At 36.0% G+C, this 25,352-nt stretch overlaps 2 protein-coding genes across 8 annotated transcripts in view; one reads left to right on the top strand and one right to left on the bottom strand.

The window, feature by feature from the left end:
• CHPT1 (choline phosphotransferase 1) overlaps positions 1-2,094 on the top strand; it is a 33,459-nt gene extending 31,365 nt beyond the window's left edge. For all 4 annotated transcript variants that reach the window (XR_006819605.1, XR_006819604.1, XM_046011470.1 and 1 more), the window contains one exon: positions 1,925-2,094. Coding sequence is in view for 2 of the 4 variants with exons in the window: in XM_046011470.1 (XP_045867426.1) it covers positions 1,925-1,969 (45 nt within the window). In the remaining 2 variants the exon portion in view is untranslated. The remainder of the gene's footprint in view (positions 1-1,924) is intronic.
• SYCP3 (synaptonemal complex protein 3) lies at positions 1,951-21,904 on the bottom strand. Of its 4 annotated transcripts, none has more exons than XM_046011475.1 (8): positions 12,156-14,162; positions 11,387-11,453; positions 11,214-11,248; positions 8,907-9,024; positions 7,998-8,097; positions 4,447-4,545; positions 2,131-2,235; positions 1,951-2,004 (listed from the first exon to the last, which is right to left on the bottom strand). In XM_046011475.1, the coding sequence occupies exons 1-8, from the start codon at positions 12,286-12,288 to the stop codon at positions 1,951-1,953; spliced, it is 711 nt and encodes a 236-aa protein (XP_045867431.1). In that variant the 5' UTR covers positions 12,289-14,162. The 4 variants fall into 4 exon arrangements, with proteins under 4 accessions (XP_045867431.1, XP_045867429.1, XP_045867427.1 ...); XM_046011473.1 differs by lacking the exon at positions 1,951-2,004 and adding an exon at positions 21,869-21,904 and having other exon boundaries at positions 2,098-2,235; positions 12,156-12,301; XM_046011471.1 differs by lacking the exon at positions 1,951-2,004 and having other exon boundaries at positions 2,098-2,235; positions 12,156-12,301; positions 13,155-14,162.
• Positions 21,905-25,352: the final 3,448 nt, after the last annotated feature.

The raw sequence follows: 25,352 nt of genomic DNA, 5'->3' as shown, positions 1-25,352 counted from the left end.
CCATCACCTCATGCTCTCTCTGTCTCTCAAATAAATCTCTAAAAAGAAAAAAGAAAATTAGTAATTTATGACAACATGGAAAAAATATCTTCCCTTTAGAGTATCAACAAAAGTTACCTCAAATAGATGACTCATGAGGAAAGGGGGATAATGTAATTATCATTCATCCCATCACTAAATAGATTATGTACTGATCTTATCTTTCCACTCTCACTTAAAAGTTTATGTTGCTCATTTGTGACTCAGACTCCCCATCTTACCTTATTTTTAATTTTGCCCAACAGTTCTGTAGACCATAAGGCATATGATGAAATAATCAAAAAAAAAAAAAGGAGTAATGAACACATACTATATATAAGCAATAAAAAGGTATATTGAAAAAATAGTGAAAGTTGATATTCCTTAAAAGGAAAAAAATATGTGAATTAAGTACACAGAAACCACTCTGGTGTGCTTATTTTGCTTCTTTTACTCAAACTCAAATAGGACTTTTTTAGGTATTTGAATGGTACTTAAGATTTAGATACCAAAGGCACCTGAGTGGGCTCAGTTGTTAAGTGGCTGCCTTTGGCTCAAGTCATGATCCCAGGGTCCAGGGATTTAGGCCCACATTGGGCTCCCTGCTTGGCGGGAAGCCTGCTTCTCCCTCTCCCGCTCCTCCTGCTTGTGTACCACCTTTCTCTGTGTCTCTATCAAATAAATAAGTAAAATCTTTAAAAAAAAAAAAATTTAGATTCCAGCATAAATTTTGGCTTAAAAGAAGTCCTTTACAAAATTTAGAAACTGGCTCCTTAATATTAGATAATCATTAATTTCTTCCTATATAAGTTATCGCAGTTTTAAAAAAAAGAATCAGTATTGTCTTGCTTTTTAAAACTTGGAACACCTTAAAACTAAGGTAAAGGTGGGTCATGGGGCAAAAATTAAAGTTTAAAACATGAAAAAAACAAGAGAAAATCAATTTTATCCTCCTAATGGGGATATTTTTCATTTTGAATGATTTAATGAAAGCAATTTCAGCAAAAGATAGTAAGTTTAGCTGACATATTTCAAACAAATGCTGAAACAGTTTAGTATTTACTAAATCCCAGTGTTTCATATGCTATTCTGTTTAAAAAATGCAAATTTTTAGTGACAAGGTATGAAGTCAACTGGTCAAGTTTGGAAAGGAATATAATCAAACTTCATATATTTACTGAATATTAAAACAAACAATATTTTCAAACAAAATATTTACTAGGTATTAAAGACAGATGTGAAATATTTAAACCATAAGTAATTAGGTATGTTAATGATACGATCTTAATAATTACTAAGGGCATGTGTCATTTAATTATGGACCAAGCCCAATTAAATGGCTTTTTGATGTCTTTATTCACAAATCCATGTCTTAAAACTGATAGTTATATATCTTGTTTGGTTTTCTTAATGGCTTTTAGCAGTTTTATTTATTTCAGAACACAAACTTGGGTTGCTTTTAATAAATTATGTAAGTCAATAGAATAGAGTTTCTTTTAAAACCGCATTTTCATTGGAATTGGCTGTGTAACTTCAGTATATACAGTGGAATGTACATAGAACATAGTTTTGTATATTTTTCCTTAAAGAAAAACAATGTAACTTTCTATACTTGTGCTTTCTAACTTTTGGGACTAATACAAATACACAGAAGTCAAAAGCTGAAATTAAATCATCTTTATTGCTAAAAGTTAATTAACAAGTGTTAAAGAGAAAAATTCACTATTACTATTAAAGATCTGGACTCACATAACTGTTCAGCTTTTTCTGAAGGTTAACAGAAGGAGGGGTCTTGCATTTAAGCTAACAATTAACACGATGTATTATTTTAAACTAGAATTTTTAAACCACTCTAAAAGAATTACATGCCTCTTAGCTAATGTTGTAATTGTATCATATTACTTAGGTTCAAGTTCTTCCTTCAAAGAGTCATCAGAATAACATGGACTGAAGAGACTTTCGAACACTTGCCATCTCTTGCTGCTGCTGTTACATGAAAGGAAATATTAAACATTTGTTTAATTTTTAGATAAGTGTTAAACATATTTCAGCAAATAAAATATTTCAATGCTTGCATTACTCCTTTTTTCAATTCAAAATGTAATGACTTACAGTTTCCATCATGATTTTTTTTTGCAACATAGCCATTTCTTTTCTAAGTTCATTTTGTGCACCAGTAAGTAGACTATCGTGATTCCTCTCCAAGTCCTCCATACTCTAAAACACAAAAGGCTAGTTCAGTTACAAACTACCACTTTTCATCTCAGATCTAAACTTGTAGAATTTTCAAAAGTAGGAACTTTTTAGTATTCAAATAATGTGCACTATTTATTCCAAATGAAAATATTCTAAGTAATACTGGAAACCAAAATACCCATTAAAGGAATAAAAGCATCAGACATGGATCAAATATTATTATAGGAGGTATAATAGTAGTGTATTTTGCTCGAAATATTGGGTTAATGAGCTGCTAAGGTCAAAATAGAACAAAAAAAGAATACTTTAATTTTTAAAATTTCTAGTAAGCTTTCTAAATATCAGGTAGTTATGTTATTATGACTAATAGTGTGATTGGAATTCATAAGGAGAAATAAAATGATCTGTAATATACCTCTTTTCAATTTATGAAAAACAAATTACATTATAAATCTTTTATATCTAACAAATAGTGATCCTAACTCCTACTGTATAAAAAGTATTATATTATTAAGTGTTGTGGAGAAAATAAAAAATATTAATACATGATCACTCCCTTATTCCAGTAAGAAGAAACAAAAATAACACAAAATTTTATAGTAGGAATGGAAATGCAACTTGTAGCTATGTAGTAGAAAATAGGGATTAACTCCAATTTATTTGGCAAAAGAGCAAGATTTAATAAAGAGAAAGTAATTAAAAGTATTTTAGAGCAAGAGCATAAGTAAAAGCATGGAAGTACACAGTGAGTTTAGAGAAAGCAGTTATCTGGAGGTGTGAGGATTACCAGACAAATGTAACAACCGAAGCATAGAGAAAATCATATTATGGGAGGGAACTTGAATAAATAAGAACTGAAAATGAGAAACTGACTTTTTCAGAAGAGACATTTTAGGAAAGTAATATGACAGACCTATGAAGGGTAGTTTGGAGAACAGAAAAAAAATCAGCTGAGGTTTAACAGGATAAGCAAAGAATGATGTGGTTGTAAACTAGGAAAATAGCTCTGAGAATTAAAAAAAGGAACCACAGCAGAAATAAAAATTACTGGGCCTACTAATAACTAGGTATGAAGGATAAGGGAGATGGAGAAGTCAAAGACAATATTAAAGTTCCTAGCCTAAGTGGTAACATTTAGTGATGAGATTTAGAAGAAATCTTTAGTACTTCATCAATCTTAACATCAATTAAATGGTTTTTAGGCAGCCTTAGAGCAAGCTGACTGGAAACACTTTTAAAAGTAACTTTGGTATACATACATATTGAAGTTCTTTAAAAATAATTGGTCTAGGGGGCGCCTGGGTGGCTCAGTGGGTTAAGCCGCTGCCTTCGGCTCAGGTCATGATCCCAGGGTGCTGGGATCGAGTCCCGCATCAGGCTCTCCACTCAGCAGGGAGCCTGCTTCCCTCTCTCTCTGTCTGCCTCTCTGCCTACTTGTGATCTCTCTCTCTGTCAAATAAATAAATAAAATCTTTAAAAAAAAAGAAAAATAATTGGTCTAAAACTACTAGTTTACTCAGAGCATCCTGATTCCTTCAAAAGGGTGACATTTTAACATTTGAACAAGATTATCTACACATCAAAAAAAAAAGAAAGAAAAAAGTATGTGTAGGATTACAATGAACTCCTATGAACAGTTACTAAAAAATAATATATCTGCATGAGTAAGAGGTCAGTGCCACAAACCATTATTTGCTAATACGCTAATATTTGCTAAAATATGTCAGATAATTCTTAATCCACAAGTTTTTAATCATCTGGCTTTATGATTATAAGATGGCATATAAAGCCATGTTTAGTCACTGTAATAATCCTAAAAGAAAATATGTCATAAAATACACATATATTACATTAGAAAATAAAAAATTCTTCATTTTCAATTGGGTACTTTCTATTTAGCAAACACTGGAGATACAAAGACAAGTAAAAGACTACCTAGAAATGACTTACAGACTTTCTATTTTCAGTTAAGATAGAACTATTAAAGTATGAGTTTTATGCACATTATGTACATTTAGGTAAAATTCCCAATTTACCATTTCCTGTTTTGAAGATTCCCCATAAAAACATTAGAATTGTAAAAATATATTCAACACTTAAATCAAAATGTAAAGTGATTAAGAATTTAAAATGTATGAGCAAAATGTTTTTCCCCTTAAAAGAAAAAAATTATCTTCTACTTCCAAATATAATGTTATATAAGAAGGTATTAAATAACCAAATACAACAGACCTTTATGAACTGCTCATATAACTGTCTAATTGTTTTCAGTCTCTGGCTCTGAACAATTCTAGATTGTTGAAAAACCTTTTGTTGCTGTCGAAACATGTTCTACAAATGTAAAAGAAAAAAATTGTAACAATTTCGGTATAATATAAAATTTAGTAAAAAAGTAATTCTACATGAAACTTAAAAGGAATGGTTTATATAAGTCAACAGTTTTAACTATTATAACCAAGTTCACCACTAATACACAACAGTAATAATCCTACCAGTCACTGAGTAGGAACACTTAACAATACTCAAGATACGTTGTTTTGTTTTTGTTTTTTAATGTAGGCACTCCATGTGAACTCACAACCCTGAAATCAAGAGTTAGATGCTTAGGGACACCTGAGTGCCTCAGTTGGTTAAGTGATGGCCTTCAGCCTGGGTCATGATTCCAGGGTCCTTGGATGGAGTCCTGCATTGGGCTCCTTGCTCAGCAGGGAGTCTACTTCTCTCTCTGCCTGCATCTCCACCTGCATCTGCCCCAGCTTGTGCTTTCTTGCTCACTCTCTGATGAATAAAGTCAGTCTTACCCCCTCCCCAAAAAAAGAAGAGTCGGACGCCTACCTGACTGAGCCACCTAGGCAACCCAACAATACTCAAAATATGTTTTAATTCTTGGTGCTTTCTGTATCAACACATAGTGAACCTTCCAATAATGCTTTTGTTTCAGTTCCTTCCTACTTTCCACCAATGGTTTTTGTCCCCCACCCTACTTCAGCCATTCACATACAGGCTTATATCCTAGATTTTGTCACTGCCAATAACTACAACTTCTACATAGTACTAATAGTAGAAAATGTCATGTTAACTCTGTTAGATAACACTCTGAACTCTTTAAATTAACATATTATGTATGAACTCATTTCATCCTTGAAACAACTCTATGAGATAGTATTATTATTCCCCTTTCATAGATAAGGAAAGTGAGGCACATAGATAATTTTTCCAGTTTCACAGCCAGTGTTTGGTCAAACCAAGGTAATTCCAGAGTATGCTTCCAGAATCCAGATCTAATCATTATTCATGCTGTTTCTCCATATAGCCCACTATCCAACCACTACCTGCTTACCAAGTACTCTTCGTACTTAGTACTTGGTACACTCTTAGTACTACAACTCAATAATTTCTATCAATACGTAAAATCCACTCATCCTATACCTAGTTTTCACTGTGCCCTATCCATATTCCTATGTCATCACTTTTTTCCTTCCCAGCTTAAATTATATGGTCAATCACAATTACTCCTTTCATATGAAAGGAATATATATATCCTACCCAATTTTTACTCTGTCACACTTGTTTGGCTAAACCCCAATCATGAAAAATTCAATGCTCCAGCTATTCTGCCTACATCCCTGCAGCTGGTCATGACTGGAGAAAACCCCACAATTATGCTGACACGCCTCACTTTAAATTATGATCACTGTGATCACAAGCCTAAATTTGATCTTTAGTGCTGCTTGGAAATTATATTTCCCTAGTCCATTTGCTGATCCACTCAGGAAAATATTTTATACCTTCTCATTTGACCTCAAAAAGCAACATGTTTTCTATCATCCAAGAACTTTAATTATTTCACTAAAGAAATACAAGTAATCCAAAGAGAACTTTGAGTATCCATCACTATTTCTACCTATGCACCTACACCTGTGCTCACATACTCCACCTTCTTCCCTGTTTTTAAGGATGAACTATCCCTGTTCTCTGCTACCACTAATTTCTTCACATGTTCCAACCATTCTTAAGAATTCAACAACTGTCCTCCTCTTTCCATTACTTTTTATTTTTCCCTCAAGATTATTCTTGTTGCACACAAACATGTTGCTCTTTGTCCATTCTTAAACAAAACCACACACATTCTTTTTCTACTCAGGCCAACAACACTGTTTCTTTCCTATTCTCTCTTATATGAATTTTTTTTTTAAGATTTTTTGTTTATTTGATAGATCACAAGTAGGCAGAGAGGCAGGCAGAGGGGGAGGGGGGGGGAACAGGCTCCCTGCTGAGCAGACAGACTGATACAGGGCTTGATCGAAGGACCCTGAGATCATGATCTGAGCCTAAGGCAGAGGTTTAACCCACTGAGCCACCCAGGTGCCCCTCTTACATGCATTCTAATCAAGTTTTTGCACTCCCTTTTCTACCAAAATAATTCTGCTGAAGAACACCAACAACCTTCACATTGCCAAATCCCCTCCTATATCACCCATAAGGAGCATATGACAAAGCTAATTCTCTCTCCCTCTTAAAAGACTTTCTTGACTTCTCTTGGAGTCATTTTACCCCCCACCTCATTCTGTCTCTTTTACTGGTTCTCTCTCATCTTCTTGAACTCTAAACATTGAAGTACTTATTCCAGAGCTCAGTCCTTAGACCTCCTTTTACATTTACAATCACTCCCTTGGTGATCTCGTCCAAACTCATGGCTTAAATGCTGTCTTTATGCTGAGAATTCCCAACTTTGTATGTTCAATTCATATCTCTTTGCAGAACTCCAGACACCTATACCAATGGCCTACTCAACATATCCCCTTGGATGTTTCATATTAACATTTCTAAAACTGAGCTGACCAAACAACACCTAAAATCATTTAATATGAATAGTACCTGAGCTCTTAAATAAGAAATGTGTGATAATTTTATAAACTAAAGAATTTTTTTTTTAAGATTTTATTTTATTTATTTGACAGAGAGAGATCACAAGTAGGCAGAGAGGCAGGCAGAGAGAGAGGAGGAAGCAGGCTCCCTGTGGAGCAGAGAGCCCGACGCGGGGCTCGATCTCAGGACCCTGAGATCATGACCTGAGCTGAAGGCAGCGGCTTAATCCACTGAGCCACCCAGGCGCCCCTATAAACTAAAGAATTTAATAAAAGGATAGTTAATGTAGTTGATTATATATATGGATGGGGCTCACTTCCACCTCCCATAGAGATGGGCATGAAACTCAAGTCTGGTCAGTAAGAGTAAACCATGGTTTGACCATAATGACTGGTTCAGGAATGGGCAAATGATCCAAACTAGATCAGTGATATTCCTCCACAGGACTTTTCTTTCTGCGTTTTTGATAAAAACCCAGTTACTAAGCTTGTAGCAAGTTTAAAATGCAAGAAGCTATCTTGCTTACCATATTGAAAAAGCCAATTAAGGACTGGAGACAGAACCCAAAGACATTATATAAGCAGTGCTTCCTTATACCCATTCAGTTATGCCTGAAGCTAAACTACCCCTGGACTTCTTTTATATAAACTAATAACCCTTCCTTTGTACTTTCACAATTTCTGTCACTTGGAACTGCAAGAATCACAACCAATACTGGAAGCAAAGGCTAACAGCTTTTGTAAGTAGGGTATGTGCCTGTAATTCTCTAGCTTACCATTCAGCAGGAACAAAACACATAGCCAGCATGGGAAATGGAACCAAGCTGACTATCATAGATCTACCACATAGCTAGGTTCTCCATTTCTACTTGACACTTGGTTGTAATTGATTATAAAATTAAGCATGATACTAACAGCTAGTTTTTCTTCTTGTTCCTCAGCTTTCTGCACATCTATATCCCACTGCTGAAACAAAGTCAGAAACTGCTGAGAATATTCTTGGTTAAGCTTCTGCCTATAAAACATAACAGTGAATTTTTCATATTTTATACCAAAACATTCAAAACAAAATTTGACATACTTTATAAATACTAAAGAAGGAAATAATGGCATCTTAAATTTTCAAATGTGAAACCAAAAAGTAAAATTATGATTTTGGAAGTATTTCTTTTTCTAACCAGCTAACAGAAAAGCCTTCTCACATGATTCAGTTCTTAAAAATTATGGAAGTTTTACTATATGCATAATTTTTCCAGAAAGGTCCATTTCATCTCCAAGAAGTTTTTTTATTTTTGCCAATCAAATATAGGTTCTGATATGATAAATAGATTCAGTGAAGTTATTATATTTATCATGTAAGATTTCCAAATAGAAATATTCTACTTAATTTTTTCCCCATTTTGGTACAAGAATGATTTTGTAAAAACAAGTCAATTCAGCTAAAACACACAGATGTAGTATTTACAATAAGATGGATCTTTTTCTACATTGTTAAATAGGTAACTCTCATAAGGCTAATAATTTATACGACAATTTTTATTCAGTTGGTGTATTTCTAGAATGAATATGAATAACCTTTAAAAAAAGAAAAAACTTTTCTCCATTAAAATGGAGAAAAAGATAACCTGCATTGATTTCTAAGAAATGTATCTCAAGTCTATGAAGAAGATTACAGAACTAAATGACTTAAAGGAAAATCAAGCCAAATATATATTTTACTAGAGACCCTGGCAAATAGAAGATGACAGTATTTTTCATAATTTGCAGCAATGAATACTAAGAAATGATACAATGTCATGGCTGTGAAAAAACCAACAACCTTACCTTTGCTCTTGCTGGGTTTTCCAAACATGTTCAATTTTCTGGTTGCTAGTTTTGAGAGAAGCTTTGGTATACAATTCTAGTCTTTTTCTCTTGGCAAGAAGAGCCTTGTTAATGTCAGCTTTATTGAAAATAAACATTCATTAAAACTTAATGTTGAAAATTATTTTGTTTCGACATATTTAAATTAAATAGGGATATAGGTGGTTCAACAGTTTTTGAAAGACATTTAAAAATATATCTTAGGGATGCCTGGGTGGCTCAGTAGGTTAAACCTCTGCCTTCAGCTCAGGTCATGATCCTGGGATTGAGTCCTGTATTGAGGCTTCTTGCTAATCAGGGAGTCTGCTTCTCCTTCTGCCTGCTGCTCTCCCTGCTTGTGTGCACTCTCTCTCTCTCAATCTCTCTCTTTCTCTGACAAATAAATAAAATCTTAAAAAAAAAAAATTTTAAAGTAGGTATAATATTAAAAAGCCAAGATTATTTGCTTTTTTTCCTAAGAAAGCTTTTGGCAATTAGTATCCCTATTTTGATTTTCCTAAAGCTAATTTTTGATTGAAAAATACTAAACATGAAAAAAGAACAGGGTGGTCTCAAAGACAGACCTTTAAATTCCTCAGGAGAAAACACTAATAAAGGCTAAATTTTTCTAAATTGGTAAAATATTCTCCAACCGAAAGAACTCATTTATATGAGTTATTGCTAGAACTCATCATATGAAACACACAAAATTATTTTAAAAGAATCCAAAAAGGGGCGGTGGCTCAGTCAAGTAAGTGTCTGCCTTGGGCTAGGTCATGATCACAGGGTCCTGGGATGGAGTCCTGCATCACAGCTCCCTGCTGAGTGGGGAGTCTGTTTCTCTCTCTGCCATCTTCCCTTCCCCTTTTGTTCTCTCTCTCATACAAATAAATAAATTAAAAAATCTAAAAAGAATCCAAAAAGGATAAAAACAGTTAAGTAAGAAAATTATTTTAAAAAAAATATAATCTGTAATACTTTCAAATATAATTTTTACCAAAAGAGATAAAAAACCAAGCATAGAAAAACCTTAATTTAAGTAAGTATCTTGATAAATTCACTCAAGTACCCTTTTAAATACTTCCATGGAATCTTTTTTCCCCCTGGACTTACTAAAAGAAAATTTTTTTCTTACTGAAGTATTGTTGATACACAATGTTATAGATTAGTTTCAGGTTTATGACAATGATTTCTGGAGCTTTTTATAAGACATTTTTGTCCTATAAAACTGCTTTGCTAAATAACTGCTTATGAATCTACCATCAATAATTATTTTTTCAGTAATCATGATGGCTCTGTATTATTATACAAATATTTCATATTTCCAGTATATACCTATGATAAATTCAGAAGACAGATTATAAAACAAACACCAAATAGAGCAAAGCTTTCAAAAAAGACTTGACTGAGTACATAGTCCATATAGAGGAACCAAATATTGGCTCTTTTTTAAGAATACTATTCCCTGGGGCACCTGGATGCTCAGTTGGTTAAATGTCCCCCTTTGGCTCAGGTCAATCTCCAGGACCTGGGATCTAGGCCACATTGTGTTGGGCTTCCTACTTGGCAGGGAGTCTGCTTCTCTCTCCCTCTCCCTGTGGACCCTCCCCTGGCTCATGCATGCGCTCTCTCTCTCTCTCTCAAATACATAAAATCTTTTAAAAAAAAGAACACTATCCCCTAACACAGTTAATGTAACTAATATTAAATATACCGTTTAAAGTTTATAAACTTTTTATCTGATTACGTATTTCTCACTAGCTAGCAGGGTTACCTTTCTAAATGACATAGTTTAATAAAGTAAAAAATAACAATAAAGAGGTATTTTAAAGGGTTCAGGTTATACTGCCCCTAAGAAAAGAACACAGCAATGTCATAGAAAATAACTAAATTGAGAAAATGAAAAACTGACATATATACAGATATGTGTGTTTTTAACGCTTGCTTTGTGAGTTTGTGAAAGTTCATATAAACAGGAGTAGAGACTTTCCCCTTCCATTTTTGTTCGAAAACTGCACAGTCCATTAAATTCACACATATATAAAATAAAAACACCGTTCTTACCTCACCATTGTTAATCCCATTCTTACTCTTTGCATTGAGAACTGGAGATTAGGTAAGGAAATCTATATAGTTGAATCACAGATACTTAGGGAAAATCTTATATATGAGGACAAGCATCAGATTAACAGTCTTATAGTCCACTGATTAACATTTCCTATTACAGATGTTATATGTTACATGGTTTAAAATAATTATCTTAAAAGAAAAATATCTCTTAAAACATACCGCCAAGTCTTTCCAGCATATTTTGTACTTCACCCCTGTGAAATTACATTAGAAATTTTTAAATTAAGGATTGAAATATCACACAATGTGTTTTACATACAATATCCACTGGACAACCAAAGTAGACTTTTCTTAGTTTATGTAACACGCAAAAATTATTTTGAGCACATCACCCCATATCTTCAAACACTGCTGCAGAAGTCCTTTTCTTCCCATGCTTCTCAATTACTGAAATCTTCCCTGCATTGACAATAAAAAAGAAAAATATTTTTGAAACTATTCCATTTTGGTAATCTTTAATGATGTACTATCTTAATTTAGAGGCTTTTAGGGGTTTTTTTGCCAATGTAACTTTTTAAAGCAGACATATAAATACAGTACTTGCTCTGCAGTTTAGATAGAATTAAATCAGGATCTAGGACCATTTTATAGGAGCAATTTTGCTAGCCTTCCTATGTTAATGTCATAGTAAGCCAGGTTTTTATTTATTTTTATATAATACAGATATTTATGCTATATAAAACTCATTTATTTATTTACGAACAGACATCTGGAGAATAATGACTGTGAAGGTAAGAGATGCTGTGTAAACTTTTCAAACTGCAAATGAGAAACATGAGGTACATGAAAATGCTTGACAAATTTTTTTTTTTTTTAAGATTTATTTATTTGACAGATAGAGATTACAAGTAGGCAGAGAGGCAGGCAGAGAGAGAGAGGAGGAAGCAGGCTCCCAGCTAAGCAAAGAGCCTGATGCGGGGCTCGATCCCAGGACCCTGGGATCATGACCTGAGCTGAAGGCAGAGGCTTTAACCCGCTGAGCCACCCAGGCGCCCCGACAAATAAAGTTTTATTATAGTCTAAAACGTAGTGCATCCAGAAGGAATGAACTAATGAACTACAAGACGGGGTCACTGCCCAACAACATTAGATATACTGTACCTTCGGTAACATCCTCCTCTGAACCACTCAGATCTTTTTTATCTTCCTTCTCAAAGTCATAGGCTCTTACAACCTGATCTTCCATGGATGTCTTCCCAGATTTCCCTGTATGTTTTCTTCCAGAGGGCACCATATTTAGATGTTTTCTGATTAAAAAAAAAAAAAAAATCTCTCAAACCTTCTGAATCCAAAGACACCATTTAAGTAAACTGGTAAATTTCAAAATTAGCTACATCAAATAAAGATATTTTGTTGGCCCAAATTAACAAGGAAAATAATGACAGCATCGACCCTGATTCCAGGTGTGTGGCGACGGAGAGTTGGCATCTGAGGGCTATGCGATCTGAATTTCAGTCCCGCCTCTGTCAGATTCCGGCTAAATTCGGGCTACAATCTAGTTTGTGCATTTCCGTCACAAAGTGAAACTGTAGTCGTTGACAGGTTCGATCCTGCCCCAAAATAAGTTTACAGCAAAATAAAAATAAAATAAAAAGGTTCTGCAATGTGTGCCTTGAGAAATAACAATTCCGCCTAAGATGTTCACAACACAGACATCGAGGACAAAGGAAGGAAGCCCTTGGTTCACCCTGTTTCTGACGGGTTTAGGGCGGGCGCCAGGGAGAGACGTACAGACAGTCGAAGGCCCACCCTGCTCCCAGGATATAAACTTGCCCAGGGCATTGCGACCAGTGAGACCCCCTTTCATCCCGCGGCTTTCCACCTGCCCCTCGCCTGATCCAGGCCCTGCGCTCAGTGAAGTTCACTGACTTCATTTTTCCGTCAGAGGCCCCTAGTAGAGCCAGTCGAAAAGATTTACCTCACAGATCGAGAAAAGCCTCTGGCTTGGATGCCCGCGCTAGAAAAAATCCTCCCCTCATCACGCATGAAAAAAAACCCCAATGGCCAAAGACCACAGGTATAGGTCTCCAGACAATGTCGTTCCCACTCCAGCCTCCACAGCTCGTTCCCACGCCAGCCTCCACAGCCCCAGCCCCTCACCTGAGGTGCCTGTCCGCTTGGCCAGTGCGACGCTCCTCTGAGGCAACTCAGAATTCCCGCGGGAGAAAAGCCAGAGCCGCCTCGCCCGAAGGCGTCGCTGATTGGCTGGTGGCTGTGCGCCTGCGTATAGAAGACCCACAGTCTCCGCCCCCACGGACAACTGACCACGGGACTGCTGACCCAGAGTGCCTTGAGGGCTGTGGCCTGCGGGTATTAGGGGTCTTGAGGTATGTTTCTCAAGAGTTTTTTGGTGTTTGTTGTTGTTGTTTTTTTTTTTAACTTGTACAGTACTTGAAAAGTGCAGAATATAAAGTTACGGAACACGAGGAACACACGACCTAATTTGAGAAGCAGAATTTTACCAGAAGAATCCTTGGCAGTTTGTCAGGAAATCCCTTCCATCCCATTCCCTTCCCATCCCCAATTCCCCCGTCAGAGATATTTTCTCACTTAACCTGAATTCTGTGTAAATCATCGTCTCTCACATTTTCTAACTTTTGTTTCCACATACAAGTATCCTTAACCTTGCTTGGTTTCTGTGTGTGGATGGTACCCGCCCCCCCAAAAGGTACCATATTCTTTGTAATATTCTTCCACTCACTTTTTACTTCACCCGTCACTAAGAAAATCTATATTATCAGGTGTAGCCATAACTCTTTCATGTTCACTGCCGTATAATATTTTATTGTTCCTCCTTTCCACAATTTATTCACTGATTTTCCTGGCCGTGCACATGTGGGTTGCTTTTAGAGCATAGCCTATATAAACAATGCCACTATGAAATTCCGATCTCATGCATATGTGTTAAATAAAGCTTTTGCAGAGAATCTAGGTGTGAAGTTGCTAGGTCATAAACTGGATGATATTAAGTAAGTGAACTGGTTTCCAATTTAGTCCCCACCAACAGAGTGAGTTCCCATTGTTTAGTATATTCTTAATTTTGCCATTCTATCAGGTATAAAATGATACTACTTTGGGTGTGCTTTGTATTTCTCCACTCAGAATTAAACTCTTGTTATGCTTATTGGCTATTTGCATTTTCTTTTCCCTGAAATATCTATTTGGGGTTTTTGTTGATTTATAAGTCTTTATGTATGCTGGCTATTAATCTTTATGACTTTTTCTATATGTTTTCAAAGAAACATCCTGAAGGCATTAAAATATAAAGATTTTAAGGTTTTATTTTTTAAGTCTTTGTTCATCTAGAATCGATTTTTGTGCTCGGTGCCAAGGCAGGATCCAATTACTCTTTTTGCCTTGTATGGAACCCAATTTCTTGAATAGTTCATGCTTTCCTTATAACAGCTCTATGTTCCTTCGTATGATGTTTCTACATGTTTTGGGGTTTGCTTCTTTAACATGTTCCACTGGCCAGTCTGCGTGTCCCTGTGCCAAAACCATAGTTTTCATCATTCCAGCCTTATTATTTCTTTGGTATCCTTTTTTTGGGGGGGGGACAGCAAAGGAAGATTTATTGAGCAATAGCAAAGTGATAGTACAAAGCTCCCAAGGAGGGAGGGGACCTGATGGTCTTGCTGTATCTTTAGTATTTAATAGGGAAAGTCTCATACCTTATTTTCTTCAGGAATATTCTGTGTATTTTTGAACTTTTTCTTTTCGTGTAAATTTTAGAATCTGTTTTCCAAGTTCCATGAAAAAAAAAAAAAAACCCCTCTTGGATTTTGATTGGAATTGCACTGAATCCAGAGCTCAGTTTGGGGAAATGAATTCTTCTTAGTCTTGAATATAGCATATTTTCCATTTATTTAGAACTTCTTTAATATCAGTCAATAAAGTTAGTCCTTTTTTCTGTGTACAGAGGTTTCACTGTTATCAGATTTATTTATAAATTGTATTGTTACTTTTATATTTTTCTAATTGCTGTTATATAAAAATCCAGTTGATTTCTGATACTAATCTTATTCTTATACCCAGCTGGATATAATAATTTGTAGAGGCTGAAATGGTATAATCATATCATCTGTGAATAATGACATTTTTGTTTCTAATTCTTAGGCTTTTTTTTTTTCCTTTCTTTTCTGACTGTACTACACATGAGAATGTTTAGAGATGAGTAGAAGCATCAATACTGAACATTCTTTCCTATTTTAAAGGTCATGTTTCTAAGGTTTCTACTAACAGTGATGATGCTGTATGTAGATAGTTGCTCTTTTTGCAAATGTAGCTTCTATTTGTAGTTTGGTAAATTTTTTGTTTGCTGTTTTTGTCATTCTGTTTTAAATCATGAATGAGTGTTGCATTTTATTTAATTATTTTTATATCAAAATGATCTTTTCTCTTTATTTTGTTGATATGGTCAATAAGATTTATATGTTTTTCTAATGTTAAACCAAACCTACATTCCTGTGATAAACCCAAGTTGATCATGATACATTAATTTTGTAAGCACGTTGCTATGTTTAGTTTATACAGCATTTTGTGTCAATTTTCATGAGTGAGATTGGCTTGTAATTTTCTGCTCTTACCTAGTTTGGAATGAAGGCTATTTTCATGGCTTGCTCCATGTTATCAAGTCTTCATTCAAATGCTAGTATTCATATCAGTGAGGTCTTTTCTGCCCCTACTTTTAAATACTGTACATGGAAACTTTGAACCTTACTTTCTCTTACCCTATTCCCCTTCCCCATGTACATTTCTCCTAGCACTTAACTTTTTTTTTTTAAAGATTATTTATTTATTTATTTGGCAGAGAGATCACCAGTAGGCAGAGAAGCAGGCAGAGAGAGAGAGAGGGAAGCAGGCTCCCTGCCGAGCAGAGAGCCTGATGCGGGGCTCAATCCCGGGACACTGATATCATGACCTGAGCCGAAGGCAGAGGCTTAACCCACTGAGCCACCCAGGCACCCCAACATTTTTTATTATATGTGTAATTTATTTACTTTATTGTCTCCCCCAGCCCCCTTCAGAATGTCAACTCTGAAGAGCAGACAGGATTGTATATAGTGTGAGGAACAGATTTAATTTCATCTTTTTCCAAATATCTATCCAATTATCCCAAAAATATTTACTAAAACATCAACGTTTCCCACCCCATTCAAAATACTACCTTTAGGGGTGCCTGGGTGGTTCAGTGGGTTAAGCTTCTGCCTTCAGCTCAGGTCATGATCTCAGGGTCCTGGGATCAAGCCCCCCATCGGGCTCTCTGCTCAGCAGGAAGCCTGCTTCCCCCTCATTCTCTGCCTGCCTCTCTGCCTACTTGCGATCTCTCCTTCTCTCTGTCAAATAAATAAATAAACAAAATCTTTTAAAAAATACTACCTTTATTATACACTAGATTTCCATAAAGAGTGGGTCAACTTCTGGATTTTGTTATATTCCACTGACCTATCATTTATGTACCAGTACCACACTGAATTATAGACACTTATGAGTGTGTGTGTGTGTGTATAAATAAAAGATTTACTTATTTATTTTAAAGAGAGAACAAGAGTGCACACAGAGAGGGAATCTCAGGCAGACTTCCTGCTTAGTGGGGATCCCCACATGGGGCTCAACCTCACCACAGTGAGATCACACCTGAGCCAAAACCAAGAGTCAGAAGCTTAACCAATTTTAACACCTAGGTGCCCCATGAGCTTATTTTAGTATTTAATAGGCCACTTTCCCATGATAGCTAATTTTTTCAGGAATTTCCCAGCTATTCTTGCATTTTTTAAAAGATTTTATTTATTTGAGAGAGAGAGAGAGAGAGGGAGAGGGAGCAAGCATGGAGAGGCAGAGGGAGAGGGAGAAGCAGATTCCCCACTGAGCAGTGAGCCTGATGCAGGACTCAATCTCAGGACCCTGGGATCATTACCTGAACTGGAGGCAGACACTTAACCTACTGAGCCATCCAGGTGCCCCTTTGCATTTTTAGAAATGTGACTTTTAGCATCATCTCGTGTCTCTCTAAGAAGAAAAACCTTGACTTTTTAGAAGTTTTTATTTAAATTCCAGTTCGTTAGTGTACATACAGTGTAATACTAGTTTCAGGTATACAGTATAGTGATTCAGCATTTCTGTACAACATCAGGTGCTCATCATAGCAAGTGCACTCCTTAATCCCCATCTCCTGTTTTGCCCATCCCTCCACCTGCCTCCCCTCTACTAACCAGCAGTTTGTTCTCTATAGTTAAGAATCTGTTTCTTGGTTTGCCTCCATCTTTTTCCCCTCCTTTGCTCATTTGTTTTGTTTCTTAAATTCCACATATGAGTGATATCGTATGGTATTTATCTTTCTATGACTGACTTATTTTGCTTAGCATGATTCTTTCTAGCTCCATCCCTGTCATTGCACATGGCAAGATTTCATTCTTTTTATGGCTGAATAATATTCCATTCTATATGTACCACATTTGCTTTATCCATTCATCAGTGATGGACAGTTGGGCTGTTTCCAGAATTTGGTTATTATATACAATGCTGCTATAAACGTCAGTGTGCATATATACCTTTGAATTAGTATTTTGGTATTCTTTAGGTACATATCTAGTAGTGCAATTGCTGGATTATAGTTAGAAGGTAGTTCTGTGTTAACTTTTCGAGGAACCTCTATTCTGTTTTCCAGAGTGTCCACACAAGTTTGCATTCCCACAAGCAGTGCAAGAGGTTGCCCTTTCTCTACATCATTGCCAACACTTGCTGTTTCTTGTGTTGATTTTAGCCATTCTGACAGGTGTAAGGTGGTATTTCATTGTAGGGTTTGTTTGTTGTTTTTTTTTTAAGATTTTATTTATTTATATGAGAGAGAGCATTAGCTGGGGTGGGGCACAGATTTTCCAACCCATGAATGTGGAATGTTTTTCTATTTCTTTGTGTTGTCTTTAATTTCTTTCATCAGTGTTTTACAGTTTTCAGAGTGTACAAATCTTTCACCTCTTTGGTTAGGTTTATTCCTAGGTATCTTACTGTTTTGATGCAATTGTAAGTGGGATTGATTGCTTAATTTCTCTTTCTGCCGCTTCCTTATTGTTGTATAGAAATGCAACAATTCTTTTTAAAAAAAAGATCTTATTTATTTTAAGAGAGAGGGAGAGCACAAACAGGGTTGGGCAGAAGGAGAGGAAAAGGGAGAAGCCGATTCCCTGCTGAGCAGGGAGCCTGATGCAGGGCTCCATTCCAGGACTCTGAGATCATGACCCAAGCCAAAGGCAGAGGTTTAACCAGCTGAGCCACCCAGGCACCACTAGAAGTACAACAGATTTCTATACATTGATTTTGCATGCTACAACTTCACTCCATTCATGTATCAGTTCTAGCAGTTTTTTGGTGGAGTCTTTTGGGTTTCCTATATAGAGTACCATGTCATTTACAGGTAGTGAAGGTTTTACTTATTCCTTGCTGATTTGGATGCCTTTTATATCTTTTTGTTGTCTGATTGCTGTGGCTAAGGCTTCCAGGACTGTGTTCAATAACAGTGGTGAGAGTGGACATCCCTGTCTTGTTCCTAACCATACGGGAAAAACTTCTCAGTTTTTCCCCATTGAGGATGATATTAGCTGTGGGTTTTTCGTATATGACCTTTATTATGTTGAGGTATATTCCTTCTAAACTTATTTTATTAAGGGTTTTTATCATGAATGGATGTTGTACTTTGTCAGATGGTTTTTTCTTTGCATCTGTTGAATGATCATACGGTCCTTATCCTTTCTTTTATTAATGTGGTATATCATATTGATTGATTTGTGAATATTGAACCACCCTTGCAACCATGAATAAATCCCACTTGATCAATGGTAAATGATTCTTTTAATGTATTGCTGGATTCCATTTGCTAGTATTTTATTGAGAATTTTTGCATCCATGCTCATCAGGGGTTTGGCCTGTAGTTCTCTTTTTTAGTGGAGTCTTTACCTGGTTTTGGCATAGAGTAATGCTGGCCTCATAGAATGAATTTGGAAGTTTTCCTCCCTTTTCTATTTTTTGAAATAGTTTGAGAAGAATTGGTATTTAACTTTCTTTAAATGTTTGGTAGAATTCACCTGTGAAGCCATCTGGCCCTGGGCTTTGTTTTTTGGGAATTTTTTGATTGCTGATTCAATTTCTTTGCTTGTTATTGGTCTGTCCAAGTTTTCTATTTCTTCCTGTTTCAGAGAAACCTTGACTTTTTATTGGGATCTCATTAAATTTATAAATTCGCTTAGAAAAAAGTGACATCTTAATGATGTTAAAATGTTCCAACAAAGAGCAAGGGGTATCTTTTCACTAGTTCCAGTATACTTTTTTTTTTTTTTTTTTTTTTTTTTTTTTGAGAGAGAGAGAGAGCACATGAGCTAGCACAAGCAGCAGGAGAGGCAGAGGGAGAGGGAGTCCAACCCAGGGCTTGATCCCTAGACCTGGAGATCATGACCTGAGCTGAAGGCAGACGCTTAACTGACTGAGGCATCACTAAAATGCTTCTTAACTACACAAAAGTGGGGCACCTGGGTTCTGTGAGCCTGTGGGTGCAGTAATGGCACAAGCTCTGTTGGAATTTGATGTCTCTCTTCTTCTTAGAGAAGTTCAATGTATTCTCTGTCTCCTAGTAATGCTGAAGGCATGGGTTATGTATGACTTTATTTTATGTATGATTTGTTATTTTATGGTTCTCAGAGAAGATGTGTGGAGAGATTCATATTCAGGGGGGTCGCCATGAACATCCATGTGCCAGATTCTCCCTCAAGTCTTTCCTTGTTTTTTTTTAAATACCACCAGGGGTGTATCTTTGCTATTAGTTTTTTTTTTAATGACCTTTATAATTTACTGATCTTTTCTATTAAACCTTAGCTTTCTCTTTCATCAGTTTTTGCTATTTATTATTTCTTTCTATTCTCTTTTGTTCTTTTTCTAACTTTTTATGTTGGATCATTGATTATTTTCAGTCTTTTTTCTTTTCCAAGATACTCATTTGAGATGATAAATTTCTATGTACCCTCCCTTTGACTGAATCCCACAAGTTCTGATATGCAATATTGTCATTACCATCAAGTTCTAAGTATTTTTAAATTTTCATTATGAGTTCTTCTTTGACTCCTGAATTATTTAATATGTTTTTAGACTTTCAAGCAAATATAGTTCTTCAATTTTATTTTTTAATTGAAATATTCTAACTTGATACCCTGTAATCTGGATCATACCTGTGATATTAAATGTGTTACCACTTGTTTTATGATTTAGCACAATGGCTATTAAAAAAAATTATTCTATGTGTACTTGATAAGAATGGGTAAGCTCTGACTGGGAGGTGCTCAGTTCTAAATATGTCCATCTAATTAAGTTTACTAATTGTATCATTCAGATCCTCTAAGACTTGGCTGGCTGATATCTTTGTCTTATTGGAATAACTGAGGAGTTACTGGTTATGTGCTTAAAGTCTTCTATTCTGGTGGTGGATTTGTATTTGTTACCTAATAGTGCTATCAATTTTTGATTTTTTATTTTGAAACTAGTTAGGTACATACAAGTTTAGACTTTAGTCAATTTTTAAGGGCGTCTGGGTGGCTCAGTGGGTTAAGCCTTTGCCTTTGGCTCAGGTCATGATCCCAGGGACCTGAGACTGAGCCCTGCGTTGGGCTCTCTGCTCACAGGGAGCCTGCTTCCCCTCTCTCTCTGCCTGCCTCTCTGCCTACTAGTGATCTCTCTGTCAAATAAATAAATAAAATCTTTAAAATATATATATATATATATATATATATAGTTAGAATTGAATATTCAACTTTTGGTCAGTTGAGACTCTAATGTAGTTACTTTAATAATGCTTTTTGTCTTTAATCCTATTTTTTTATATTAATAAAACTTCCATGTGTTTCTAGGATATCTTTTCTCCTGTGTTTACTTTTAAACTTCCTACATCCTTTTATATTTCATGTGTACCCCATGGTGTATATCCAGTTTTGTTTTATGTTATAATATTTGGGGGCATGTAGGCTGTTGGTCGGGGTGTTTCAGTTTTCCTCAAAATGGGTTCTGCAGGAAGCTACTTCAAGCCCATCCACATCATGGTTTCTGGGTTCCAACTGAAGCCAGAAGAAAGCAAGCCCCAAAGAATGACCATTTTCAAACCTCTGCATTTGTCCTATGTGCCAAAGTTATTCAAATGACCAAGCCCTGCTTTGGAGAGTGAAGAAATAAATTCTATCTCTCTCTCTTTTTTTTTTTTTTAAAGATTTTTAAAATTTATTTGAGAGAGAGAGAAAGCGCGAGCAGGGGGAGGGGCAGAGGAAGAAGCAGGGAGCCGATGTGGGACTTGATCCCAGGACCTCAGGATCATGACCTGACCAAAGGCAGGTGCTTAATAGACTGAGCCACCCAGGCACCCGAAATTCTACTTCTTGATGGGCGGAGCAACATAAGTATGTACATACAGAGACAGGGGAATTATTGTAGCCATCTCTGCAAATAAGTTATCACAAACCTCTTTTATATTTTGCATCTCTCTGTATCTCTGCTATAGTGTGGGCAATTATACTTGGTTAAGTCACTATGTGAAATGCAAACAAATACAATTGTGAATGATATAGAAGTACATAGTTGAAATTTTTCTTACCCTCTTTGCATTAGCTAGGGTAGACTATTACCACAATAAATAAAACCAAGCATGTATAATGACTCAAAAAAAAAAAAAAGATTTTGTTTCTTCTCTAACAGTACTGGGAAAGTAAATAGGTCTTCAGTGAACTTTTAGTGTGCAGTCATTTAAGGACCCAGGCTGATGGAAACTGTCATCTTCAACTTACGGGTTCCAAAGTTGCCAAAGAAGTGGTCTCTGTCCCAGCCAGCTAGAAGGGAAAAGAATATGGAGGAGCATAGGTAAGAGATTTAAGTGACACACATTATTTCTGCTCACATTTTATCACCTAGAAACTCAGTCACATGTAGACACCTAATAGCAGGTACAACGTTATTCAAGGGGAAACTCATAAAAATGGTTTAAAACATGAAATGAAAATTTAGAACAAAATTAAATTGGGCTCTGCCACTTATTAACTGTGAGACCTTGGGCAAATTACTTGACCTTTCTAAGCCTCTGTTTCTTTCTTCACTAATGTAAGGGGTGTAATGGTATTTATCTCTTAGAAATTTGGATTTTAAAAAGTGAAATAAGGCATAAAAACTCTTGGTAGGCACTCAGTAGCATATAGAAAGTACTCAGTTAACATAAGTTATCAACATTACTAATATCATGGTTGTTATTTGTTGAATCACTGGTATACCATTTCCTGAATATCAAACATGAATGCTACCAGTGGCAGACATATTAAATAATATAGAAATTTAAAATTTTATTATAAAAATTAGAATTCATATTTTATTAACAAGTGCAGAGATGGAAAATATGTTTTTTTAAAAATGAGACCTACTCAGAAGATTCAAAATGTCACAAGGCATCTTTGGGTCTTTAAGGATGTATTTCTCAAAAAAGATCTAAGAAGTCCACAGCTATTCAATCAAAAAGAAGACTGCTTGCATAGACTGGTTCAGAGGGACTCTGTGGTGGTCGCTGCTCTCACAGTTTTGAGGCCAGTCTCTCACATGTTGTCCCATCCAATTCTGTCTGTAATAGGCAAATTATGTGATTTTATTAAATTTAGTGAGGTGACACACTTTGCACATCAAACAGAACTTTGTAGACATCCTTTTTAACCAGGGAGCTCTTTCCTTTCAAGTGCCCTTAAAAGAGCCTCATGGCAGCTGCCAGTTCTCTCCCACTACCTCTCTTGCTTGTTTCTCCAATACGCCTCTTCCCTATTTTTCCTTTTTCCTGTTGCCCTGGGTCTTCCCTTTTGGGTCCCTCTATTACTCTCTTTTGTAAACAACATAACTTTCTCATGCTCCTGTTGTATCCACCTTATAATTCCAGTCACCAAAACAAAGGAGCTTCATTAGAAGTTTTGAAAGGAAAAGGAAAAAAAAAAGAAGTTTGAAAGGGACAAGATTGTACATAACTTAGTTGATATTTTTGCAATGGCAGGGAAAAAAAAGTGTAACTTAGAAAGTTGATTTTCTAGACAGTTGCCCCAAGCATCCTTAACATCTCCTTCTTGGTCTCCCCCTGTTCACTTACTGGACACAGTGGCATTTGGCACAGTCTTCTCACCCCAACTCTTGCCCTCATCTTTTGACCTCTCAGTTTCTTAAGGTCCTCATCTAAAATGACCTGCCCCTGCACTCCATTTAAAGTCCCCTAACTCTTATGGCCACACCTGAAGCTGCTCCACCCTCGTAAGTCCCCTGTCAGATACGCTACTCTCAAATCACTATGTGCCACCTTTCCAGCTCAGTCTCATCTGTTCACACTATAAATACATGCCAATCTTCTCCAGACTTTCAGTCCTTACCATTTTAAATTTTCCTTTCTTCATGAGCCGCCCTCTTGTCTTTGATTCTAATTCCATTATTTCAGTCAGTCACATGCAAATAACGACCTGTACTTTCACTGCATTTGTCTGGCAAAATGTTATTTCTGCAAAGACTCAACGATCTTCCTCTGTGCTACCTACCCTCACTCTGGTGCCTCTAAAGAAAACCATCCAAAGGAACAAATTTGTGGCACTTTTATTTTGAGTTCCAGCCTCAGTTGGCCTTCAGCTTGCCCTAAATTCTCCCTTTTCCCCCCGTGGCAACTCATTGTTCCCAGCCCTTTCTACTCAATCCAACCTTGAACACTAACACTTTCCCCTCACACTTAGTATTTAACAATCCCATTCTTTTTTTTTCCCCCCAAGGGAATAGCTCACACCGAAGCCCCCAAAACTTCTGCCATCAGAGCTATAGCCTGCCTGGGTCTGAGTCCTCTTGTCTTCTAAGAATCTTACATTATTCATTCTTTCTCTCCCTTTCTCTGCTCTATCCCTCCCATTAATATTTACAAATATTCTAATATCTCACAAGTTTAAATATTCCTGGGCCTTAATTCCGAACAATTACTCCCCTATGTCTTCCTCTTAGCCATCAAATTCTAGGAAGAATTATCTAAGCTTGTTGCCTCAAATTCCTTTCCTTCCAAATACATTTAAACCACACTAAACCACCTATGGTCCTTTCTACTTTAAAATTGTACTCACTCTAAAGTGACCAGTGACCTCCATATTGCTAAATCAAATGCATGTTCTCTGGTCTTAATCTTGAATTTGACTTTCAGCAAGTCAAACTGTTAACCATTTTTTTCCCCTTCTTCATTCTGTCTTCCTTTGGCTTTTGTAGCTACAGATTCTCTTGATATCCTCTTATTCTGGCAGTTTCTTAGTATCTTTGTTAACTCTTCCTTCTTCAATGGGCGCTCAGAAGTTGGAGTTCTCCAGGACTTGTTTTACTTAGTTCTCAATTTGTATTCTTTCTCTAAGTGTTTTCATATATACATGGCTTCGAATACAAGAGTTTCTCAAAGTGTGGTTCATGGGCCAGCATGTGTCAGGATCACTAGCAGAAGATGAAGTAGGGAAATGTGGGTTGGGGGTAGGGAAAAGAGGTGTTAAAATGCAGATTCCTAGGCCCCATGGTAGACCTACCAAATTAACTCTGTGGGTAAGGACTGGAAATCTGCATTCTAAATAATTCTCCACGTCCTGCTCATACTGACTCAAGTTTGGAACCACTAACTTAATTTGCTACATTAACAAGAACAGCTCAACATCTCCATCTGGTGACATACTAACACCAATGCCTTATTTTCTCAAATGTTAGGAAACAAAAATATGAAAACCAGAAAGGAAATAAGAAACAGAAGATAAGAATGATCCATCTGCCCCATGAGTAATCAAGATTAGATTATGTTATCTTTTGGCTTTTCCAGCTCCAAATGAAAATTCATCTTTATTCATAGGTTTCAAACTTTAATCCTTATCCAACTAAATAAAAACACAAGAATTGAAATGACTGTTTCATCACATGATGTCTCTTAAAATGGAACCAAGGGCATCTTATGGATTTTCAAAATTATCGTTCCCTTGATTAGCTAATAAAAAGCATTCTACTTTCCACTAAAAATTTAACATTATAATTTTATCTAAAATGTATTGTTAAATTGTTATCTTAGTTAAGGTAATAAACATTCATTGTAAAACAATTTGTAGAAAATAAATAATTAATGAAGGAAATGAAGTTCACTCATAATCTCACTACCAAGATATATTAGTTAAATTTGGGGTATTATTTCATTTTTTCTGTGCGTGAATGGACTTTTCCACTGGATAATTTGAAAATATTTTTTCAAATTGTACT

The sequence above is a fragment of the Meles meles genome, chromosome 7 (genome assembly GCF_922984935.1).
Source record: "Meles meles chromosome 7, mMelMel3.1 paternal haplotype, whole genome shotgun sequence".
Lineage (NCBI taxonomy): Eukaryota > Metazoa > Chordata > Mammalia > Carnivora > Mustelidae > Meles > Meles meles.
This window is presented reverse-complemented; position numbering and strand designations above follow the sequence as displayed.

Bases quoted from the DNA above. Each gene is read 5' to 3' on its own strand.
- SYCP3 (XM_046011475.1), bottom strand. From the start codon at position 12,288: ATGGTGCCCTCTGGAAGAAAACATACAGGGAAATCTGGGAAGACATCC. The intron at 11,454-12,155 runs GTACAGTATATC...TTGTCAATGCAG, and splicing joins AGAGGAGGATGTTACCGAAG to GGAAGATTTCAGTAATTGAG. The intron at 9,025-11,213 runs GTATGTTTTAAG...TTTTCAATAAAG, and splicing joins TATGCTGGAAAGACTTGGCG to CTGACATTAACAAGGCTCTT.